A 22,320-nucleotide genomic window follows, 5' to 3' on the forward strand; every position below is an offset into this window, starting at 1 on the left:
GAGCTCCTTGCCAGGGGGTTACCCCTGCAGCAGTCACCACGCCACCAAAGCACCCACTGAATGGTGCAAAGGCTGCTTTGGGGGCTCTGGAGTGGAGCCTCTGAAAGGCAGTTTGCAGGTAACAGCTGTATTCAGTATTCCTTTACAAGAAACCCAGCCTTATAATTTCTGCAATTAGAAAGGGAGTTCTTCTACCGTGATCTAAAATAGAAGTTTTTGTCACAAATTACTGGCTTTCACTCCCCTCGTACCTGAGCTTAAACTGAAACTTAAATGGAAATTTAGAGGAGAATGAGAAAGTGAGTCAGTCTGCCCTTCCCAGCAGCCATTTATTTTCCTCCTGGACTCAGTTAACAGTAACACCAGAGAAATTAAGTTTCTTCTGAATTTACCAAGTGCAGGAGGGGCAGGTGGGTTTGGGAGGTATCTCCACCCTGCCACGGACCATCAGCAGCACTGGGGTTGGCACCACACAGTGATGCTGTGCCTCAGCTTCTGTTCCCATCCAGGCAGGAAGGGCTCCATGTCCCACCCACACAAGACCTGTCCCCTCCATCCCTCCCAATGACAAGGAGGGGCAGGCAGTGTATTAGGCTAAAATCCACATAAAAGATAAGCCTCTTGGGCCAAACTCGAGCCAGGTGAGGTGGAAAGGAACTTTGTCATCTGAAGTGTTGTCATCATCTCTTGGGCAATACAGATGCAGAGTCTCTGGAGCAACAGCCAGGCCACATCTACAGAGGTTTGCTCTCCTTTTGTCGTGGCAATGCTCAGCATCACCTTTGCAAGCCAACAACACAGGCAGAAACAAAAAAGTTTCCAGAAGATATTTCAAAGCACCTTATTTTCAGCGAGCAGCAGAGCTGAGATTCAGAGAATGTGCTGCAGAGCTTCCTACCCTGGAAACATCTCCTGAGTATTCAGGTCAATAGAGAAACTGCTGTTAGAGGGGAAAAAAATCCTTTTAGGTATATAATAAGGGAGAATTTAATTCTGCTCCAAGGTTGAGAGGAGCCAGTCATTTGTCACACAGTATTTGATGACAGTACTTGTCCACAACCCAGACAAGCATTTGCTTCCCTTGGAGCAGAGAACAGCGAACAAAGGAATTCAAACTCCAAACTGCTTGGCACCGAGACACATATTCATACATTTTCAGAAAAGGATGGAATTTGAACTATAGCTTGAAGTTATTTTAGAAATATCCTCTACGAGGGTTTAGTGCTCAACCAAAATGCAAATCACCATCATGGTTTCCTAAGCAAATGAGCTATTGTTACTTTTTTTCCAGTCCAGCAGCATCCAGCTCTGAAGATCTAATAGCAGCCCTACTGAGCAGCTGCTAATTAAAGCCTTTCCTCCTGCCAAACCCCCAGATTCAGAGTCTCTAAATGACCCAGTAAGTGAGACTTTTTCCACCTCAGGAGCCCTAGGAGACTCGAGGTCAGCAGCTCTGCTCTCACCAGTGCTGAGGCTGCACATCTTCTGTGCCCTTCCCACTGACGGTGCTGAGGTCGGAGGGGACCCGGACCGAGACCCGGCTCCTCTCCCTGCTGTTCCCACCTGCCTGGTGCAGGATCAGGGGTTCAAAGACATCTCTCCAACCAGCACCACTACTCCAGACACCCCCTCCAAGCTGACTGGCATCCTTCAGCCACCCTGCACATGCTGGAATGGAGCAGCTCCAGGCGCCTGGAGAGACCTGGAGGACAAAGAGAAGGCCCAGGAGACTCGAGGGCAAAGCAAGAGCTTCACTGTCTCAGGACAAGTTCTCCACCAGCCAGCTTCTCCAACTGGGAGGAGATGGCATCAAGGAGATGACACGATGGTAGAAGGCTTCTGGGACAGAGATGTGCCAGTGTTCAAAAAACACAGCTGGCAGGATGAGCTGCCAGGCCACGAGCACCTAGATACAGATATCCAAGGCAGGGAAAACCCTCAGAAGCAAACTTCAAAATCAGCTTCTCTGCTGCCATGAAGGTCACTTTGTTTTACCCAGGAGAATAACTCGCTGCTGTTACAGACCTACAATCCTCATTTCCAGAAGACTCTGGCCCTGAGGCACCTCTCCATCAAAGGGAAATGCATAAGACAAATTTGGAAGTTAATGGACTGAGCTATTGGAGACAGTCCTTAGACACATGATCGCACAAATGTGGATTAGTTCAGCTTTACAGCCACTCCTGGGCAGCAAGCTGAAAGCAGCAGAATCTCTGGGGGTTGGCTGGAGGTAGGACAGGCAATAGGGGGTCCTGCTCAGCCTTCTCACCCCTCACATGCAAGGATGTTCCCTCTTGCCCCCTCCAACACCTCCAGAAACTCCACCCGCTGACAATTACAGCAATGGTGTGAAAGGACACTTTGCTCTGATCAGTCCCCCCCAAAAGAGTTATTCCAGCAACCTCTTCAGAAACCAAGCAAACACGGAGAATTTTAGTCTCTCTCTTAAAGGCTGTTTTCCCAAAGCAGCCCTTAACGCAACAAAAACCAAACCCTGTGACAAAACTCATCTCCATCATGACACATGGCAAAGGTTGCTCCACAGAAAAAAAAAAATGGTGTCAAGCTCTGGAGAGTCTATAAATAACCATTTGGGGGATTATTTCAAGCTGTGCATAAATCTGCCATCAGCACAGGAAAGGTGACAAGGCATTGACTGATCCCCAGGGATGGTGGCTGCAGGGAGAGACAGGGACCACGTTGCTGCCCCAGCTGCACCTTCTGCTGCTGGGAGGAAGGGGCATCTGTCCCTGAGCACGGGGACACAGTCACACTGTTTTCATTGCTTTGGCAATCTTTCACCTTTTGGCTACTCCAGGTGAATGGCAGGTTAGGGAGTATTTCCAAGTATTTTTTCCTGAAGCACAAGTGTTTAGTGTAATGAATGCAAAGAAAGAAAAAAAACCCTAAACATCAATTACTCAGCCTCTCGGGGTAGGCACAATATTAACGATCTTGACAAGTCCCATCATTTTGCTTACAAGGCAAGTGTTACCAGTCCCTGCCAAGTAAAACGTGGCGATGCAGGGATCTCTGAGTCAGCCTCTCCCCAAACCATTGCACTGATAAAGGCACCAGATCTGGAGACACAGTAAATAATGAGTTTGCACTGCGTCAGGAGCTAATCCACTCCGTGATGCAAATTATATTCATGGCCCTCCTCCCCCTCACTCCAGCTTCTTACTGATATTATAAAACAATCTTTGTCCTGACTCCTGACTTCATAGCTATGTCAGAGCACAGTTGCATTAAAGCCATTCAGGAGAGCCAAGGCAACTTTCCCTCCTCTTCACCAACCTCACTCTCTCATTCTTCTGCTATAATGGGAAAACATGAAAATGCATTTGTTCATGTGCTGAGTGTCAACTATTAAATGTGCTTGCTGTTCAGCCCATCAGAATAAAAGTATTTAGCTGTTCCCTCCAAAGGTGAAGCTATTACTGTTGCATCATTTCACATGGCAACAGAAGATGGGGAGGATCCACCAGCATGATCAGCTCAAATGCACCAGCGTCACAGCATGAGGAAGAGGAGGAGCAACTGAAGGTTGAGATTTAGGCATTAGAATTTTTTTTAGCATCCCTGCTGCTGACTCAATACCAAATGTAGGAAGATCAGACCAGAACGATGGGAGACTGAGGTTTCTGAACGTGACCCCCAGCCGAGAGCGGAGGCAGAGCCACCCTGACCAGCCACTGTCACCACGGCCCCCAAAGCACATGCACTCCCTGCCTGAGCCCAGCTGCTCCCAAGACTTCCCTGCAGAGCCACTAATAATTCCCCCAATTGCCCAACCACCCCAAAAACCATTCACCTGTTTTCTCCCTCTTGGAGCTGGAAAGATTCTCTTGCTCAGAAGACGCTCTGAGCAGTCAGCACTCCTCCTCAAGAGGAGGAAAGCTCACTGTAGACTGATTCTCTGGCAAAACACAGATTTAAGTGGATGCAAAAGAGCCAATTAAGGGGAGTTGCACTGCAGTGAGGTTCCTGTTAGCATGTCCAGCAACTTGTATGCATGGGAGCCTATTAATACCATGTCTTTTGGCAGGCACTGCCTGTCCAGCTAGGATTAGCAGTGAGTATATTCTGCTTGTCATATTTAAACAAGATGAATAAATCTGGCACAAAAGCAAGACCTAATATGGAAGCAAATTATTCAAACCAAGATGTAACTCAACTGCATTAGATCCTCAGCAACCAATGCACATCAGCTGGGGCAGCAGGATTTGTGCTCCTGTGCTCCAGCAGTGAAATTCTGAAAACAAGAGGCTCATGAGGCTACAGGTGTTCACCCCCAGCACTTGCTGATTCAAGTCACATGCTACAACTGTTTGTTTTTCTCACCTGATGGGAAGAGTAGGACAGCTCAAGACAGCTGAGAAGTCAGCCCAGATCCCTCAAAAGCAAACATCTTGAGTGGAGCTGCAGTCATACCTCAGGTCAACTAGGAGTGCTGGCCAGCCAACAGCCAGCTCCTGGCTGCAGCCGGGAGCATCCCCTGGGCAGACACTGCTCAGACAGCTCAGGTGTGCTGGGGAAACAGAGAGGGGAGGATCCACATCTTCATCTGAACAGCTCTGACCTGCACCCAAGCACAGAGCAACAGTGGCCACGGCCCAGGTCTGCCCAGCTTTGGGCAGCTTTCAGAACAAGAGGTGCTCAATAAGCCAGAGAAAGGAATTGGCTTCCAGTAACTTCTTCACAGGAAGAGGAGAACGAGTCCTGTTCCAGTTCACACGGGTGTTCAAGGGCAGAGGGCACAGCTGCAGGGAACTGTCCTAAGGCCACCTCTGCACTGGGGACCAGTGTGTGGCCAGCACAGCTGGGCTGAACCACAGCAGCAGCTCTGCTTGCCAGGGCCACTGCCAGAGTGGAGCTGTCACAGCTCCTGAGGTGCCTTTCCCTTCACAGGGAACCAGGATCAGCTGTCAGAGGCAAGGGCTGACTTACTGCATGAAGTGGGACCCTTGAGGACTTGTCAGGCTTCTTCCCATATCAACGAACAGTTAAATAATCCTGAACTTGGGAAAAAAAAAAAAAAAAAGGACTGCTGCTTGCAAGTTACTGTTTTAATTATACAGAACTCAGGTGGCCTGCTCACAAGGAGAGTATTTTTATTTTTTCTAATTTTTTCCAGTGGAGTCTGGTCTAAGAACAGGACTGATAAATCACTTGCAGCCTATTTTGAGATGATCAGGACAGAGAGCACAGTGGTGCTAACAGAGAACAGCCATGGCCATGCCCTTCTCCTGGAGGCACAGCCCCACCAGCACCGCACAGCACCATGTATTCCCCCAGTGCTGCACAGCACCCTGCACCCCCAAGGTTTCTGCTCACCCCCCTTCTCACCAGCTACACACACCTATTTCTGCTCGTGGCAGCCGGGAACGCTGCCTTCCCAGCAGGAGCTCCAGCCAGCACTGCGACTGCTGGGAATTGCTTCTGCTTAACAGGAAGCATTCAGCTGCTCCTGAGCACCACACAACTGGAGCTTTCTTCTCATCTCCTCCACCCCTCCTGTGGCTTTTGTGGAAAAACTGACTTCTTGGTGATGGCTGCTCCAGGCTGGCAGGACAGGGCCAGCTGAGGCCACATCTGTCCCAGTGAGAGCTCTTTCTGCACTGGATCAATAGCCCTTGTGCTTGGGAAACACACCCTAAAAAAGCTCTGGAGAGGTTTTCACCTTCATCCATCGAGTCCCTGTCTGGAGGACTACAGCGTTTACTGCATCCACTTTACATCTCTGCCAGCACCACCACCTCTCCTGGCCAAGGCACAGCGGTCACCGACACTGACCCAGCTCTGGCTGCATCGTGGCACCAGCTCAGAGCAAGGAGGCAGCAGCTCAGAGCTGTCCTTCCCTGGAGGAAGGGAAACTCCAGGGACAGCCCTCGTTTCCAGACACCCTCACCCCAGATCTCTGTTTAGGCACAAGGTCCCAGCACAGTTCCTCACTCCAGGGAGTCCTCGCAGGGCTCCTGCTCCAAGCAGGGCCGTGGCTCTGGCTCCAGTAAGAATTTCTGCTAAAACTCGAGGCACGGGGCAGTGCCAGCCCATGGGATGAACAAGCCCTCTGCAGCACTGGTTTCCTATAGCATCATTTGACAAGGCCAGAGGGTCTGTGGAGCACCATGGACTCTCTTCTCCCCTTACCCAGCTCTCCAGGACCGTGAACAAACCCTTGCCAGCACAGCAAATTGTGTTTGTGCCAGCAACACACAAGGCAGCTCAAGAAGATGGCAATGGGAACCCAAGGCTGCATCCAGGATCCCTGCACCAGGACTACTGCTTTTCTGGGTTTGCTCCATTGCCCTTTCCAAAGGGCTTGCTCTCAGCAAGCTGTAGCCCTTGACAATGAAGAGGAATATGCTGGCCAGAAGACCCACAGTTACCCTTCTCCTACAGGAAGCTTGTTACTCACCTTTTTTAAATGGCTCTAATTTATGGACTTTCAAAGTAATGATTCATGAAGCCAGAGGAGTTAATTAAACAGCACTGCAAACACCCTCCACCACTGCTGCCCTCCACACTGCAGCCTTACCACCACATGCACCAAAAGGTGACCAGCCCACAGCTGGACTCTGGCAGGTCCAGAGCTCTGTTTGTGTTTATGCACAGCACTAATCCTCTGCACAGCTGGCTTCAGCAGGAAAAATCCACCCAAACACTTCTCAGGGGCCAAATCCCATCCCACCCACCATTACCAGCATCCCTTGCCACTACCACATACGTCTGATTCAGACCAGGGGACAGCACTTTAACATTCCCTTTCTGGCTGTACACTTCATAACAATGTGTTCCAAGCAGTTCAGCCCTGACTAAAGTATGGGCACAGCTGGAAATCAGTTTCTTAGTCACTGTGACCACGCAACTTATTTGCTGATATATCTGAGTGGGGACTGGATGGCATTGACCAGTCTCAAACATTTTTAGATTTCTGCCTTTTCCAACACAGAAGAACGAGGAGCTGTGCTGGCTGGTGGGGAGGGCAGCAGCACACCAGAAGGGCTTGTGCACCTCCTCAAGCTTGAGTTTCTAGACAAAACCCCACCAGTTAACAGAATTCATGCTGAGCTTTCAGAGAAGATTCAACTCTACCTCCTGTTCTCCACCAGATATCAAACCCTCAAGGTCTTGCTCTGTTTTGCAGCCCCACCATCTTCTGCTGGCACTGAGACAGGTGAGCATCCACCCACAAGTGGGAGTGCAAGGACACCCTGCACAGCCTTCCTAGAGCATGTGTGCTGCAGGAGCTTGTAGGATCACACACACGTGAGCTAGCAGACATGCAGAAATGCCAGCACTGTTTGCGGAGAAGTCTCCTTAGAGACAGCCCAGGCATTAAACTCCTCTGGAAGACTCAATACCTGGAGAATAATCATGGCAGAGGCTCATATACCAGGCTGGTTTAAACCCTGCAGTGGTGTCACAGCTGACAGACACCAGGCAGACCCTGCCACCCCCAAGGCACCCAACCCCCCCGCCCCCAGCTTCCTATTGCCAACACTGGGCAGGGACAGACACCCCAGGAAGGAAACGGACCCCCTCGTTATCAAAGTCTAATATCATTTTAGGATGACTTCTATCTCAGGAGATAAGAAAAATCTACCGTGCTGCTGCAAAGGGGGAGTGAAAAGAGAAACCACTTCCACTGAGAAACTCAAGTGAAGGGTTCTGGGCTGTAAGGAGACACTAACGGGGCTGAACATCTCAAGTGATCCCTGCTGAACCCGATCACCACAGACCCCTGCAGATTTCCTTCCAAAACAGATCTCCTTCCCCAGCCACTCCTCTGAGCCCCAGCTCTCCAGCGCAGGAAGAGCAGCCCCAGGGGAAGCCGCTCAGGATCCCGGCTTTAAAACTGGTCTTGGCAGGAGACTTGATCCTTCAACCAAAATGTGCAGGGACACTTCTTCCCATCCTCCCTCTCAGCTCTGCTTCTGTGTGCAGCTCTGCAGAGCCACAGCCCGTCTGTGCAGGATCATGGACCAGCCCCACTTCCCTTTGCCATTTCTACCTGCCTCAAGGCTGCCCCATTGGCTGCAGAACCTGGCTCCTGCTGCCTGAGGCTCCACATCTCCAGCATGGAGAATTGTATTACCACTGCAAGGCGCCCAAAAACCCCTCCAAAATTATGTTTCCAATTTCTGCAGCATTATATAATTAGCATCGTTTGTGCTGCAAAAGTAATTGCAGTAACATTTTTAATTAGTCTATTTGAACACTAACATTTCTCCAGTGTGCATAATATGTTGACACGAAATTACGGGGTTTGAGGCAACTCTGAATGATTGGAGTTTGTTTTGCTTTTGTTTCTCCCTTGCTTAATACACCCAACAAATGCACACACTGGGTGCCTGCATGGAGTTAATGGCGACAAACAAAAACCTGTCGCAGCAGCAGGAGCTGCAGTGAAGACCAGAGCAGCTCTGGGTTTCGCTTCCGTCTGGAGGGCAGCAAAGAGGTGGGGGAAGGAAGGGTGGGTTTTGAAGGCAGATAGCGAGAGAGAAACACTCGCTTGAAAGGTAAGGCCTGGTTGACATTTTCCAGCTGCTTAGTTTTGGTATCAGAGGTTGAATTGTGAAAACACAGAACGAGAGCACTGGATTTGCAGGGAAGAAAACCTGGAAGAAGGAATTGTATTTGGTATGAAGTTTGGAAAGAGATTAAATCCGAAGACTCTCTTTGCTTGAGTCATAACCAGGGAGAAGAAGTAAACATTTTCTCCATTAAAGTTACTGTGTGAAATCTAAGCATCCTGTACTAAATTATTCCTTTCTTTCCCTTTTCCTCTTAAGGCATCAAGGTTCTTCTTTCCAAGATCTTCTCTACTTGCTCTAAACACATGAAAGCAGTAACAGATGCAGGTTATTTATTGCTTCTCAGTGAGAAGCACGTTACACAGCTCCTCACCTCTGCATGAGCAGCTCTTCCCAAGTTCCCAAGGTGAAAGCCCAGCCCATCCACTGCGATGGGGCAGGTTAAGCAAACCCAGCTTGGAGAAGTGTTCCCTCACCAAACCTCCCGTGCAGCCAGTACCCTGACCCACAGAGGGACTGAGAGCTGCTTGGACAACAGGAGAAAGACATCCCAAGGATGGCAAAGAGGGAACACATGCAGAAATGGTGAAGGAAAAGCTGCCAGTTCCCAGAAGCGGCACATTCTGAAAACGAGACCAAGAATTTCACTCTCGACAGCTCTCAAACCAGTTCCCTTTCCTTTACCATCCTCAAAGAAACTCCTTAAGTCAGGAGAACCGAAACGAGATGGCAAAGCTGTAACTTAGCCACGTGTGGCTCCTCACCAAGACAGCCTGAGGATAACGAGATGCTGCTCTCCCTCCTCATGAATTCCCTGGCAATGGTATCGGACAGATGGATCTTGAAAGCTGGGAAGGGGAGAACACACGCCCCCCCCTCTGTTATTGATGAGTTCCCACGAGAGCCAGCATACCTTCCAGCTACAGAAGATCGTTATAACAGGGTCAGCAAGCCCCCCTGTACTGCCCCGCAGCCAGCACAAACAGAGCTGTCCCTGGAAGAGCTCGTCTTCCTGGCAGCTCCAGGCATATCCACAGCACTCCTGTCTCCCAACACCCACAACGTATTGATGGTTTTCTTTAACCTGCAAAAACCGGCCCCGGGGCTGCCTGCACAGCCCCCCTGCTGCCGGGCAGGGATGCTTCTGGCTCTGAAGAGAGTCGTTAGCCCAGGAAGTCTGAAGATGTACACAAGGGTAAAAAGGAGATTGTATACGAGGATAAGAAGCAGATTAGCAAGCAATTAAGCGGCATTTGTGGTATCCATTAGTATTTCAAGATACAAAGAGCAGTTTCTGCTAACTTCCTGCCAAAAGTCACAAGTAATGAGCTAATTAACAATCTAATTATTGCAAATGCCCTAGAAAGAAATCAGGGCACAGGTGAAAACCTACTTAAAGCAAGCACAGTGGGAAACAGCTCAGAAAGAGACCAGCATGAGCCTTAGCTACAATTCCACCCATCCTCAGTGAACAACAGGATAAAGTAGTTGGGGAAGTTGTTAAAGTTGAATTAAAGCTGCATTCAGTAAAGGGAGAGGAAAATACTACAATCAAAGCTTACTGCACAAGCCCCGTAGGGCTGAGGAAGAAAAAAACCCACACACTAAACAGAAGCTACCCCTGAGGTTTTTTGCTTCCATTTAAACACGACTCATTTCCAGAGTTCCATGGTGCTGCAGCACAAGGTGGGGGGCACAGAGCCACAGCCTCCAGCTTCCTGCCACAGGAGCAGGACCCAGCACAGCCACAGCTCCAGCACAACAGCCTGACCAGCACCAGGGGCAGGTGCAGGGTGTGGTGCCAGCCCCGGCCCCCTGGGACCCCAGGCGAGCTGTGATTTCAAAGCAGGTGACAGGTGGTAGCAACTTGTAGCTTGTGCTTGACTTTCCAGCCTGGCACCTTTCTGCGGGAGTCCCAATGTGCCTTCTCTCGCGGGGCACAGAGGGCAGGACGCTCTGGCTGCCACGGGGATCACACCCTGGGCTGCCCCACTAACGGGACCAGTTTCACCAGGGACCTTGGAACCTCGCAGAAGGGGATGTATGCAAAAACCCACAGAATATCACTGAGTTTAGGAAGGTATTTTGGGTGAAGATTGGTCTGCTGCACATACTGCAGCCTGCAAGATTCCCTATGACAACACAGCAATGCGGTCCTCCGTCTGTAATACCAGAATAACCTGGAAAGTGGTTTCTTAAGGGATGTTACAGACCTTTGGAGCTGTCACCAAGCACAGAGACCTACTGGCAACCCCAGTGGTGTCACTGCAGCCCCCCAGAGGCTTCTGCTCTAAGAATCACAGGGCAGGTCTACACTTCTTAACATCTATTAGTTGACCAAGGCTCTCCCCATTCAGAGACCAATCACTAGGAATTAGCAAGTCTGATAACACCTGCAGATGCCGTTTACTGACCTCACGCTGAAGACTAATTCAGCACTGGTGAAATCATTTAAGGATAAATCTTGAAGCAAGTGGAGAATTATAGGTTTGGGCAATAGTTCCTAACAGCTGCAAGAGAGACTTGAAAGAGCTGAAATTATCCAATACTGAGTGCTACAGGTAGGAGCTGAGCAACACACTAGAAATGATACAGGGAGGAAGAAAAACCATGCCCTGCCAGCAGATGATCCCTGCTAGCCTTTTCCAGCACACTTCAAACTCCAGGGGCATCGTGTTTGCACAACCAGGCCTGGCATGGTGCTGCCTGCACCATAAAGAAATGTGGAGAATTAACAGCTGGGTAAAGCTGGGGAGCCTGACAGCAGGGGACAGAAGCTGCACAAAACTCCTCTGAGTAATGTCACTTAACTGCCCATGTGTGAAACCTCAGGTACCAGGGGAAGCTGTGACCTTGAGTAACACCACTAGGACACCTTTTACTCTCCACAGCTGCTTTCCTCTGCTTGTCGACACCAGGCCAGGCCCTCAGGCGGGGGGTTGGGAGGCGGCAGGGGGACGCTTTTTGTATTTTAAGGTTATACTCCCAAGGCATATGTTGAGGATGAGTAGCAACACCATTCAGATGGGTTTAGATTGCTTTAGATTGCTAGACTTACACCGTTGGTAGCGTGGCTGCAGAGATGCTCCAGAGGGCAGCCAGGACAAAGCCCTCCTGCCGGCAGCCCCCCCAGGGCCGGACCCAGCGCCGCAGCTCCGGGTCTGATTCTGTGCTCACCGTAACCCCGGGGGCTGCCTTCTGCTTCAGGCACAAATCGAGACTGAAAGACGAGCTGGTTTCGAGACATTAGAGCTACACATCGGTTTCATTTTCATGCAAAATACCTCAACTTGGGATTCCACCTGCCAAAATAAAACTTTGCCTCAAATATTCACAAGAGCAAAATTCCACTGCCAGCAGCTGCAAGCACCGACCCGGTTTGAATCGCAAGCCCAGAGCTGAACGGCGGGCAGGAGCGACCCACAGCAGCGCCACAGGACGAGCCGGGCTGCCCGCGAGCGTGTGCGACCTGAGCTGGGCGAGCGAGAGAGCACCAAGCAACCCGAGAATTCACCCTCATTTCCTGAGGGGACATCAGAAATCCCTGAAGAGCCCCTCCAGAACCCCAGCATTACCCGAACAAAGAATCCTGGCTGTAGGAGCCCAGAAGCTACAGCATTTATTTTGCTCTAAAGCCTCATTATTCCTCAGCACCACAACCGAGCCCTTCAGGTCCCCCCAGCCCGCACGGCTGCGGCGCCGGACCCAGGCAGCGCGCAGCGTTCCCGCTCCAGCACGTTCCCATGTTAGGCACGTTAAAAACAATAAACTTCCCTCTGCCTTTTTCGGGGAGGATTTATCTCGGGTACCGAAACCCGACCGGCTTAAAAGCACCGGCCAGTTGCTGGTCTGATTAAGGAAAAAAAAAAATGACTAAGCTGCTTCAGCGGGTTGGGCACGGCGGCTCCCGGGGGGCTGCTGCCCGCCTGCCCCCGCAGGGCTGCTTCCGGGGCCGGTCCCGGGGATGGGCACGGTGCCCGCTTCCCCCCCGAGCCCCCCGCGGCGCAACACTCACCTTGACACTGGAAGCCCTGCTTGCCGAAGCCCCTGCGGAGAGAGAGGCGGTGTGAGACCGGCACCGCAACCGCCCTGCCGCGGGAGCGATGGGCACCCGGGGAGAGCTGCGGGCTGAGGGGAACCGGGCCGGGAAGGGGTCCCACCGGGCTGGGTGCTGGGGGGTCCCGGGGGGTAGGGGTGCCGGGAGCGGGGGTGCCGGGGGGTCCCTCACCAGATGAAGTCGGTGCAGTGGCTGCAGAAGGTGGGCTGCTTGAAGAAGCGAGCCGTGAACTTGTGGTTCTTCACCTCGTGCACGTTCTTCTGCCGCAGGGCTCCCTTGCGGGCGAAGCGCACCGGGCCCTCCTCGCCCTCTGGGCCCGGTGCCGCCGGCGGCTCGGCCATGCTCCGGGCAGGCTGCCGGCCGCCGGCTCGGCTCGGTTCGGCTGGGCCCGGTTCGGCTCGCTGGGCCCGGCTGGGCAGGGCCCGGTCCGTCCGCTATAGCCGGGGCTCGGCGGCGCGCGGCACCGCTGGCTGCAGCTGGCGGGAGGAACGGACACACACCCGGCCCCGCCCCGCCCCCTCATCTGCATATACAGACCCTCCCCGCCCCCTCGTCTGCATACCAAGCTCCACCCTCCCCACCGCTCCCTGCAGGATAACCCCGCCCCCTTGTTTTGCATGCTAATTTGCATAGCGGTGGGGGGACGGGGCGCAGGGGGCGGTGCCTGGAGAGGCCCCGCCCACGCAGCTCATTTTCATACAGCACCTGCATCCCTGCGCGGATGCTGCCCCGGCCCCGCGGGGGAAGCGGCAGGGAGGGCAGCAGCAGGGGAGGCCTCCTCCCCCGGGCCAGACACCATCCCCTGCCATCGCAGGGCAGGGAGGATGAGCAGGAGCTCTTGGGAGCAGGATCATTAACAGTAATGATCGTAATCATAATGGTTAAAAAAAAACCAACCCCCAGGGAAATCCTGTCTTCGCCTGTGCTGCACAGGAAGTGCCCGCTGCAGGCCTGGCAGTGAAGAAGACAGTTTTTCCCAAACTCCCTCAGGAGTCTGAGGCTTCCCAAAGTCACGGCCAGAGTTATTTTGCTCTGCTCTGGTTTTCTGCATCACACCAGGAGCTGTAAGTTTAGAGGGGATCCAGGCTGGGGCTCCAGCACAGCCACCAGCAGCCCAGGCAGGGCCACCCTCCTGGAGACAGGGCAGGGCTCACACCCAAGCACAAGGGTGCCCAGCCTACCAGCTCAGACGGCCTCTCAGAATGTTTTTTTTTTAACTCACAGTTCAAATAATGACCTTCTTTTACCCAACTCGCTGTAAATGCTGGAACCGACTAGCAGGGAGGAGTCTGCAAACCACATTTGCCGTAATTTTTCTTGCTGCCTGCACTCAGGGACACTGAGAGCCAGATCTGTCAGCCTCCTCCTCAGTGTCCTGCTCCACTATCCAGGTCTCCCCATGCCAGCCTAGTGCTGCATCGTGCCTGCTCTGGGAGCTGAGGCAATGAAAATCAAAACATTAGACTCTAATTGTAAGATAATAATGAAAATATTTATGTGGTCAACAAGATATTATAAATTCTCATTTGTGGGATTTAGCTCTGACTCTGCAGCCATGTGAGCATTCTCCTTTTGTGGCCTGAGACCATCCCTACTCTGCTGCCATCCAGCCCTCCATCCCACAAGCTCTCTGCCTGAAGAATGCCCCACAAGCTCTATGGAATTAAACGCCCAGGAGAGTTACCAGAAATAGGCCCAGAACTGTGAGTACACTGCTGCTTTCGAAGGTTCATTACAGTAATAAAACGTAGCTGACCTGTCGTGCTGACGTCGTCCTGCCCTCAGCAGACAGGCTGGGTACTAACCCTGGCACCATGGAAATTTGATGCTGAGAAGGAGTAATAAATGGCAGGCATCCCTCCTCCTCGTGCTGCACTGATGTCCTGAGGAAATGAAGGGAACCTTCCGGAGGCCTCTGCAGCTGCCAGGGAGAGCGGGGGCTGAGTGGGGGGTTTTTCTCCCAGCCTTCGTGCCAGCCTGTGCTGCGGGGGCACCTTCTGCCTCGGGGTGAGACCCCGTGCACTGCTGGTTTGCACATAGAAATCTACGCAACAGAAATAACTCCTTCTGTGTGCAAAGGAATGAGAGCGATAATGAAAATAATAACAGGTCATTTTGATTCCTTTCCTGTGTACTTTCACAAGGGAAAGCAACACATTACCCTAAGTGCAGGCTGCACTTCACATTTAGCCATGCAAGGCTGAATTCTTCTCATTTTAATTGTAAACTCAGGGCTCTGCTTGTTTTTTCTTTGTTGTTCTTTTACTGTATGTTCCCGCTTTTCAAATGCAGCCTCCATAGCTGCTGCATATGAAACCCAGTAACAGCAGAAACCACTGAGAATATGTCTTTAATTTTCCCCTATAAGTATTGATAATCATGTTGGAATTCATGCGCAAGCTTTTTCCACTCTGCTGGGCCAAGCCGCACAAAAGCCAGGTACAGATCCTGCTCGTGGGAGCTTGTTTTCTTTTTTCCTTATTTTACCATTTTCATTATTTACCACACTCCGAGTCACATCACATTAAAGGTAGAATTTGCAAGACCACGCTCATTTTCATGGGAGCTGGGTACCCAGATCCCCCCGGCACTCTGAAATGTCAGGCTGAACATCCCACCAGCTCCTTCCTCTGAGGGAACCGTGATATTTACTAAGGCGAGTGAAGTCCCCCCAGGTGTGATGAGAGACTGAGACACAAACAGTTCCTCATCAGCACTCTCAGGGGAGCACAGCACATGGAGCAGAGGAAAACTACCCCAAATCATTCCTCTTCCCGTAAAAGTGCAGGCTCTGTATCACATTTTCCCTCTTTTGGCTCCTGGTCACCAAACCCCAGGCAGTGACAGGAGCAAAGGGGCTCTGCTCTCCCTGCCTGCAGCCGTGACACCCAGACTCCTTTCCCCTCGGGCTCTGCCACAGGGAGCAGCCCTTGGCCACCGGAGACAACGGGTGCAGGAGCAGGCTCCCACAGAGACGTGATTCACATCCTGAGGAAGGGACCTCATCCTCCCACCTGGCAACCAAGGAGCTGCTCCTTGGAAGGGAAAGCGCCGAGTGCTGCTGCTTGCACTGGGAGAAGTGTGAGCAGCAGAGCCTGGCGCGGGGCCGGGCTGGCGGGAGGCAGGTGACACAGGTTCCAACAAAAACCCTCAGCCACAACTGAGGGGCTGCAGTGGTTCAGGTCAGAGACCCGCTGCAGTGACACAGCCCCCCGGGCTGCACAAAGACCCTCTGCAACGTGCGGCCGGGGCTGGCTCTGCCCTGGGGGGAGGAGAGGCAGCCCCAGAGCCAGCAAAGAGGCAGCATCCCAAAAACCAAGGTAAATTCTCCCAGTTTCCTCATGCAGCTCAGCCTCCACGTGTGCAGGAGCCCCTCACACTGCCGGGATGTGTGCAGGAGCTGCCGGCCAGAGCAGCAGATCATGTGGGAGTGCAGGAGAGCTCCTGGCAAGCACACTGCAGCATTGATGGAGGGATGCTGCTCCCTTGGTGCCCACGTTGGCTTTCTCTAAAGGACTCAAAGAAGCTGATGAACAGATTTTTGTCTTTTTTTTTTTTTTTTTCTTTTTCAGAATTTGTTTCTTAAGGACCTAAATCTACCACAGGAAACAGGTGGAGGAAGAGTCAAACTAATTAAATATAAAGGTGTCTCAGCAGCAGTCAGCAGCCTCTGCCTCTGATCGTGGATGCTGGCTCTGTCCCCCAGCCTGTCAGGAGGGCTCAGGCAGGGGTGGGGGACCCTGGAGTAGGGACAAGGGGTTCTGGGGCAGGGATCTGCTGTGCCCTTCCTGAGGTTGCAGCCAAATGGCAATTGCTCTGCAAGCACTGGCTCCTGGGCTCTGCACCTCCCCAAGCCTTCTGGCAGCTCCTCTGGGTCCAGGAGATACAAGTAAAGATTTAAAACCTTTCAACCAGAATGTTCTTGCCATAAAAGGGCAAATGCCACCCCCCACCCCTGTCTTCTTTCTCTGGGGGAAAGCCCTGGCTCCACCAGGCACCCACTGGGAGTGTGACTCTGTTCTGGACACGTGGGGACACCGAGGATGAGGGCAGCCCCCCTCCCCAGCCCAGCAGGGTGACTTCATCTGCGCTGGTTTTTCCCTTTCTGTTTTCACAGGTTTTGCATGTTTCATGTCCTCTGTGCAGAGAGGCCAGAGCAAAGGAGGGAGAAGCTGTGTTAATGTGAGGAGAGACCCAGCTATCCACCCACTGGTGCAAGAGCACCTTTGGCACCAGCTGCTGTGTGAAAACACAGCAGTCCCACCGAGAGCACCTGAGCCCTACAGAAACCCTCAGCAGCAGCTGCTGATGAGGAGAGTGATGGGGCAGCACAGTGGCATTTGGGCTGCCAGGGATGCTGTGGGCTCCAGCTGGTCACCATCCCACAGAGCATCTCTACTTAGCCAGGGGAGGTTTTAAGTGCAGAGAGAAGAAACACTCATGTGTCCTGGGCAGAGAGGAGGAAACCTGGGTGAAGAAAGCAAAAAAATGTTATCCCTAATGGGCCCCAGAGCACAGGTTATTCAGCTGGCAGAGAGCTGGCACATGCAGGCACTCCACTCAGCTGCTCTGGGGCAGGAGGGCAGGAGCAAGTGAAGTGGCTGGGATAAAAAACAGTTAAACAGGTTTTCAGCCTCCACAGGTCCATTGCCTGGGGCAGAGCAGGCAGGAGAACACCTCTCCATCACATCAGAGAACACAGCTTCCTGCAGAAGCTGAGCTGGTGTCTGTTTCCAGGCTCTCTACCCTGTGCCCCTTTGCACCCAGGAACAGGAGGATGGGCTGGGGGTGCCATGCCCAATGGGAGCTGCCAGGCTGTGAGGGCAGCAGGGCAGAGCCAGAGGAACAGCAGATCCCTGGCTCAGTGTGCAGACCTGCAGCACCTGGTGTTCAGGCCCTGCACAAAAACATTGCTATTTTTCAAGCCCACCAAAGTTTCTCCCCTCCCTCCTCAAGGCAAAGCACACTGCAGGCAAATAAATGAAAGCAGGAGCTTGTGTCTTTGGCTGCCCCACCAGGAAACACCCTCACCCTCTCCAGCAAGGGGCACAGGCACCAAACCTGCCAAAAAACTGCAGGGACAGAGTGCTCCAAACCTGCCTGCACAGAAAGCACAGTCACACATCGGGGGCTGCGACGCTCGGCACAGCACAAACATGGTTTGGCTATTTAAATATTTCATATTCCTGTCTGCTGGCTTTCAGAGAGGACAAATTAATTCTGTTTCATGTACCCAGAAATGGCCCACATCAAACTGCCTTCTTGCACAGTTGGTTAAACAAAGTTAGTGGTAAAATCCTTGGAGTTTTGCTGCTTGTTTCCAAAAGTGTTTGATCAATAAGCGGCTTTCATGTCCCACGACTCTAAGGTAAGAAGTGGTCATTACTTCTTGCTATTGATCCAAACCAGTGGAGGTTTCCCTGTACCTTCCAAGCTGGGTTAGTGCACAGGCTGCAGCACCTGCCTCCTCTGGCACAAAAAATAACTCCGCTTGTGCCAAGGCAAACTCCAGCTGCCATCCCCCAGGAAGCAGCTTTCTCTGCAGCACTGCTCCTCGTAAGAGATGGCTGGGTTTGTGTACATGGTTCATCATACTGCTCAGAGAAATCATCTGATCATGAAAGAGCTCCACTTAAATAACAATGAGGCTCAGTTATAGGCAGGGCTGATTTGGAGCACAATGATTTCTTCATTAAGCTTTGCCTCAGTGGGTTCTCTCCCAGCTGAGCCATTCCTCTCTTCCCATATAGCTGCTGTTTCAGACCCAGCAAACTCTGGGCCCACAGAGCCCCATGGAGGCCTTGCTATGGACCAGGGATGCCCTGGAGCCTGTTCATGAATGCTGACACCTGAGTACCTTACATCCTAGGAAACAGAAATCCTCAGATGGATGTGGCTTTGGCCTTTGTCCACTCCCAGTGTGTCCTGACATGGCTGCTGTGATGCCCCAAGCAGGTGAATCCCTTCACACAGGTGCTTCCCATAAAATCGTTTGGTTCTTCCCTGTTTGTTTGCTCCAGGTGAGCTTAGGTCTCATTTGGCTTCCAGGAGTGAAGCATCATGCTCAGGCTCTGCTCCCTTTCTCATAGCAGCTCCACTCCTGGGCCACCATCTCTCCAGCTGGTCCAGTAATTTCCCAGCAAAACCAAGCCTGGGATAAAGCACAGATCTCCCATTAGTGCAGGGGGGGTAGAGGACCCTGGCTGAGCCCATCCCAGGGGACACAGCCCCCTCTCAGCTGACAGCAGCTGGGCTCTGTACCCTGACACACAGGTTTGTGTTTCCAGAACATCTTGGTAGGCTGTGGCAGCCATGGTCAGCCCCCAAGGAGAGAGGTGATCCTGGGAGCCTGTCCACAGCTTTGCCACAAACATTGCTGCCATCTGCACTGGTGGCATCACCTCTCTGCAACTGGGTTACTCCTCTCCAGCCAGCTCCTTCCAGCAGCACCACGATGGGAGCAGGAGCTCCTGGTTAGGATGGCTTTGGGGCTGCAGCCAAGCTGGATGGCTCTGCGTGGAGCACTTTGGGACCTCACACTGCCTCTCAGACCACAAACAGTTAGTGTCAGACAAAGCTGGGAAGGAAAAGCATTTTTAAAAATTGATTTTGAAAATGGAGAACTTGCCTGTTGATCAATTTCCAGAACAGTTTGAAAGTGTTTCATCAAAAAAATCTGAAAAAAAAAAAAAGAAAAATCCTCCAGAAAGACTTGCTGCTTTACTAATTTAGAAATTAAAATCATTTCTGAATGGAAAACATTTGCATGAGGTTTTCACTCTTCTGACTAAATGGCTTGTTATGAGTGTTGGAGAGCATTGCCTCAGCTGCTGTTGGGTTCCCAAGGGCATCCCCCGGGAGTGCCTTGGAGAAATGCAGTGCTGGCAGTGCCGGGCTGCGCGGGTGTCCCCCTGGCTGCCAGGGTCCTGCTCCAGCAGCCCACACCACCAGCGCAGGGAAGGGGAGGGAGCTCAGCGCTGGCCGAGTGGGATTTCTCTGCTGTAGATCACAGCAGGGTGTTTTATTCCATGAGCTGCCAGGTTTATTTATCCCTCCCTCACGCTTGCTCATCTGTGTTTGTTAGCCAGATCGTACCGGTTGCCATCTGGAGGAAGCTGTAAATTGTTTTCTGGCTCTTCCCGACCGACCGCGGCTCCTCCAGCTCCTTCCTGCCCCGCTGGCGGGGAGCCCCGCAGGGCAGCACCCGGCCGCACAGCCGGGGGCACCCAACAGCGCGGAAGGGGAGATTTTAACTCGTTTCTGCCTGCGGATGCCAGGCCATGGCCCATCCACCCGCTGCACCAGCCGGGAGCGGATGAAGCGTTTCCAGGTGAAAATGATGACGCCTGGCAGAGCGCGCTCCCGTGTGCGGGGACACGGCAGCCAGGGCCGCGCTCCGCCCGCAGCCCCGGGGCCAGCCGCTCTCCCCCGCTCTGCCTCTGTGTTTCCCTTCCCAACCTTTCCGTGAAATCCAGACATTTCTGCACCCCCGGGGCCTGAGGACCACCCGGGAACTGTCACCTGGACTTTCCCAGGGATGCTCCCTGCTCCAGGGCTGCCTGCTCCTGGAACAAGGGAAAGGTGAAGTCCTCAGCAGCCCAGCTCCACCTGGACCACGTCCACCGGGTCCTGTGAGCTCCTTTATAACCGAACATTTGACATTTTAAGGGCCATCCGGCCATTTCCTTCCCTCCCATTCATTCGAGGTGGAGTCTCCTCCCCCAACACGACTTGCTGGACTCTCACCAGGCACCTGAACATAATTAAATCCCGCTGTTTTTTTCCCAATGTCCTTGGAAGCTTTCCGACTACCCCAGTTCTGCTGCATCCCAGCATCCGCACCCCCGCGGGGTGCCCTGCCTGCTCCCCCAGCCCCGCTGCCTGCGCGGCTGCTCTCGGGATTAATAACGATCAAACGGGGAAAGCGCTGACACTGATCAGCGCGGGAGGAGGGTGGGCAGCGCGGGGCGGCCGGGGGCCCCTCTGACCCCGGCCCTGCTGCTGCTTTGCGGGGGAGAGCGGTCGCAGGGGAATCCTCCCTTCCAGAGACCCCCTGCCGTGGGTCACCCCTCCCGGGAAGCCCCCCCGGGACCACCCCCGCCGTGTCCGGGGCGCCCCGAGCAGCCGCGGGTTCTCTCCGCATCCCCCGGCAGCTCCGCCCGCCGCGGGATGTCACCGTTCCCACGGCAACCGGAGCGCTGCGGAAAAAAAAAGAGGATGAAAAGGGGAAATGAGCGGAGGAAGCGGGGGGGGTGGAGGGGAAGGGCAGCGGGGGGATGGGGGGTGGTACCCAGAGGCCGCCCTCAGGGACCGTCCCCAGGCCGGGGGATGCTCCCCGGTGCGTGGTCCGCAGTGGGAACTCGGCACGGTCCCCGCGCAGCCCCGCCCTGCCCAGGGGGCTCTGCAGGCTGGCCCTGAGGGAAGGGGGACTCCCGGGACCCCCAAACCTGCAGCATCGCCGCTGCTGGGGCTGGTGACAGCCACCTCCCCGGGTACTGGCACAGCCATATCAAACGCTCAGACACCAAAAATGAGGGTTAGGGCCCCTCTGCCCCTCTGTGACTGCAGTTTGAGAGATTTTCTCCATGTCTCCATTTTTTTCTTAAACCAAGGCCAAGAGTCCCAAACCACTGCAGGAGCCCAGGACCGGGAGCTTGGCAATGACATCAGGGGATGGGCAGAAAAGCTGGCAGAGCCAGGGGCAGCTCCTGGCTGGTGGCAACAACAGCCAGGACAGACAGAGCCAGGAGAAACCTGGATACGTGAAAGGCATTGCCATAGAATCACAGAAACCCAGGCTGGTTTGGGTTGGAAGGGTCCTGAAAGATCATCCAGTCCCACCCCTTGCATGGGCAGGGGCACCTTCCACCAGACCAGGTTTCTCCAAACCCATCAATCTGCCCTTGAACACTTCCAGGGATGGGGCAGCCACAGCTTCTCTGGGCAACCTGGGCCAGTGTCTCACCACCACCACAGCATCCTCACTTTTTGCTGCTCAGCATCTTCTGTGCAACCTTCACGTGTCCCCTTTTTGCAGGGGGAGAGCTGCTCGAGCCCCCTGGGTGGTCCCCTCCCACGCAGGCCTGGGCAGTTGGGCTGGGACCCCTGTGCAGGGACCACTGCCCCACCTCCCCCAGGTGCTGTGAGGCTGGGAACACCCTTTGCCATCACTTAGAGTGAAGCTGCAAAGAAGCAGAGGAAGCCCTGTCACCACCAAGGTGCCAATTACTCTTTCATTAGCAGCCAGAGTATTTCTTTATCAGCCCTATGCTTCTCAGCACAATGTTGATCATTTCGATTGAGCATTTGTTTTAATTTCCCAAATGAGGAAGCAATCTTGTAAATATTGTGCAGTAATTAAAATGGCTATTTATTGTGCAGCATTCTGGCTGCTGCCAGCACAGAACCCGATTAGCATTCCCCTTCCACCCAGCCTCTGCTCCAGCCTGTCCTGATGCTCCAACGAGCTCCTTCACCCGCTCGCTTGGGTGCTGGCACAGCTGGGGAGGAGCAGCCAAACACCTCCACACCTGCAGGTCCTGCTGCCTTGATTCCTTGCTGCGAAAAACAAGCAGAGGTTTGATATCCTCCAAAAGCTGAGGAACACAGCAAAGAGTGAGGAGAACTCTTGTTTCTGAAACAAAACCCACTCCTCAGGGTCTCACTGGCAGCATCAGGATCAGCTGCTAAGGGCAAATCTCTGTGTCAGGGACAGTGGAATCA

General features: G+C 53.1%; 1 protein-coding gene across 2 annotated transcripts in view; it reads right to left on the bottom strand.

Moving 5' to 3' along the window:
• The window catches only part of PRKCB (protein kinase C beta), a 100,389-nt gene extending 87,377 nt beyond the window's left edge, over nucleotides 1-13,012 (bottom strand). The window contains exons 1-2 of one of the 2 annotated variants that reach the window (XM_051632207.1): nucleotides 12,769-13,010; nucleotides 12,556-12,587 (exon numbers count right to left, since the gene is read on the bottom strand). In XM_051632207.1, the coding sequence (XP_051488167.1) occupies nucleotides 12,556-12,587; nucleotides 12,769-12,938 (202 nt within the window). In that variant the 5' untranslated portion in view covers nucleotides 12,939-13,010. Of the gene's footprint in view, nucleotides 1-12,555; nucleotides 12,588-12,768 lie in introns of both variants that reach the window. The other variant, XM_051632206.1, reaches the window with a different exon arrangement.
• Nucleotides 13,013-22,320: the final 9,308 nt, after the last annotated feature.

Source organism: Apus apus, chromosome 14 (assembly GCF_020740795.1).
Source record: "Apus apus isolate bApuApu2 chromosome 14, bApuApu2.pri.cur, whole genome shotgun sequence".
Lineage (NCBI taxonomy): Eukaryota > Metazoa > Chordata > Aves > Apodiformes > Apodidae > Apus > Apus apus.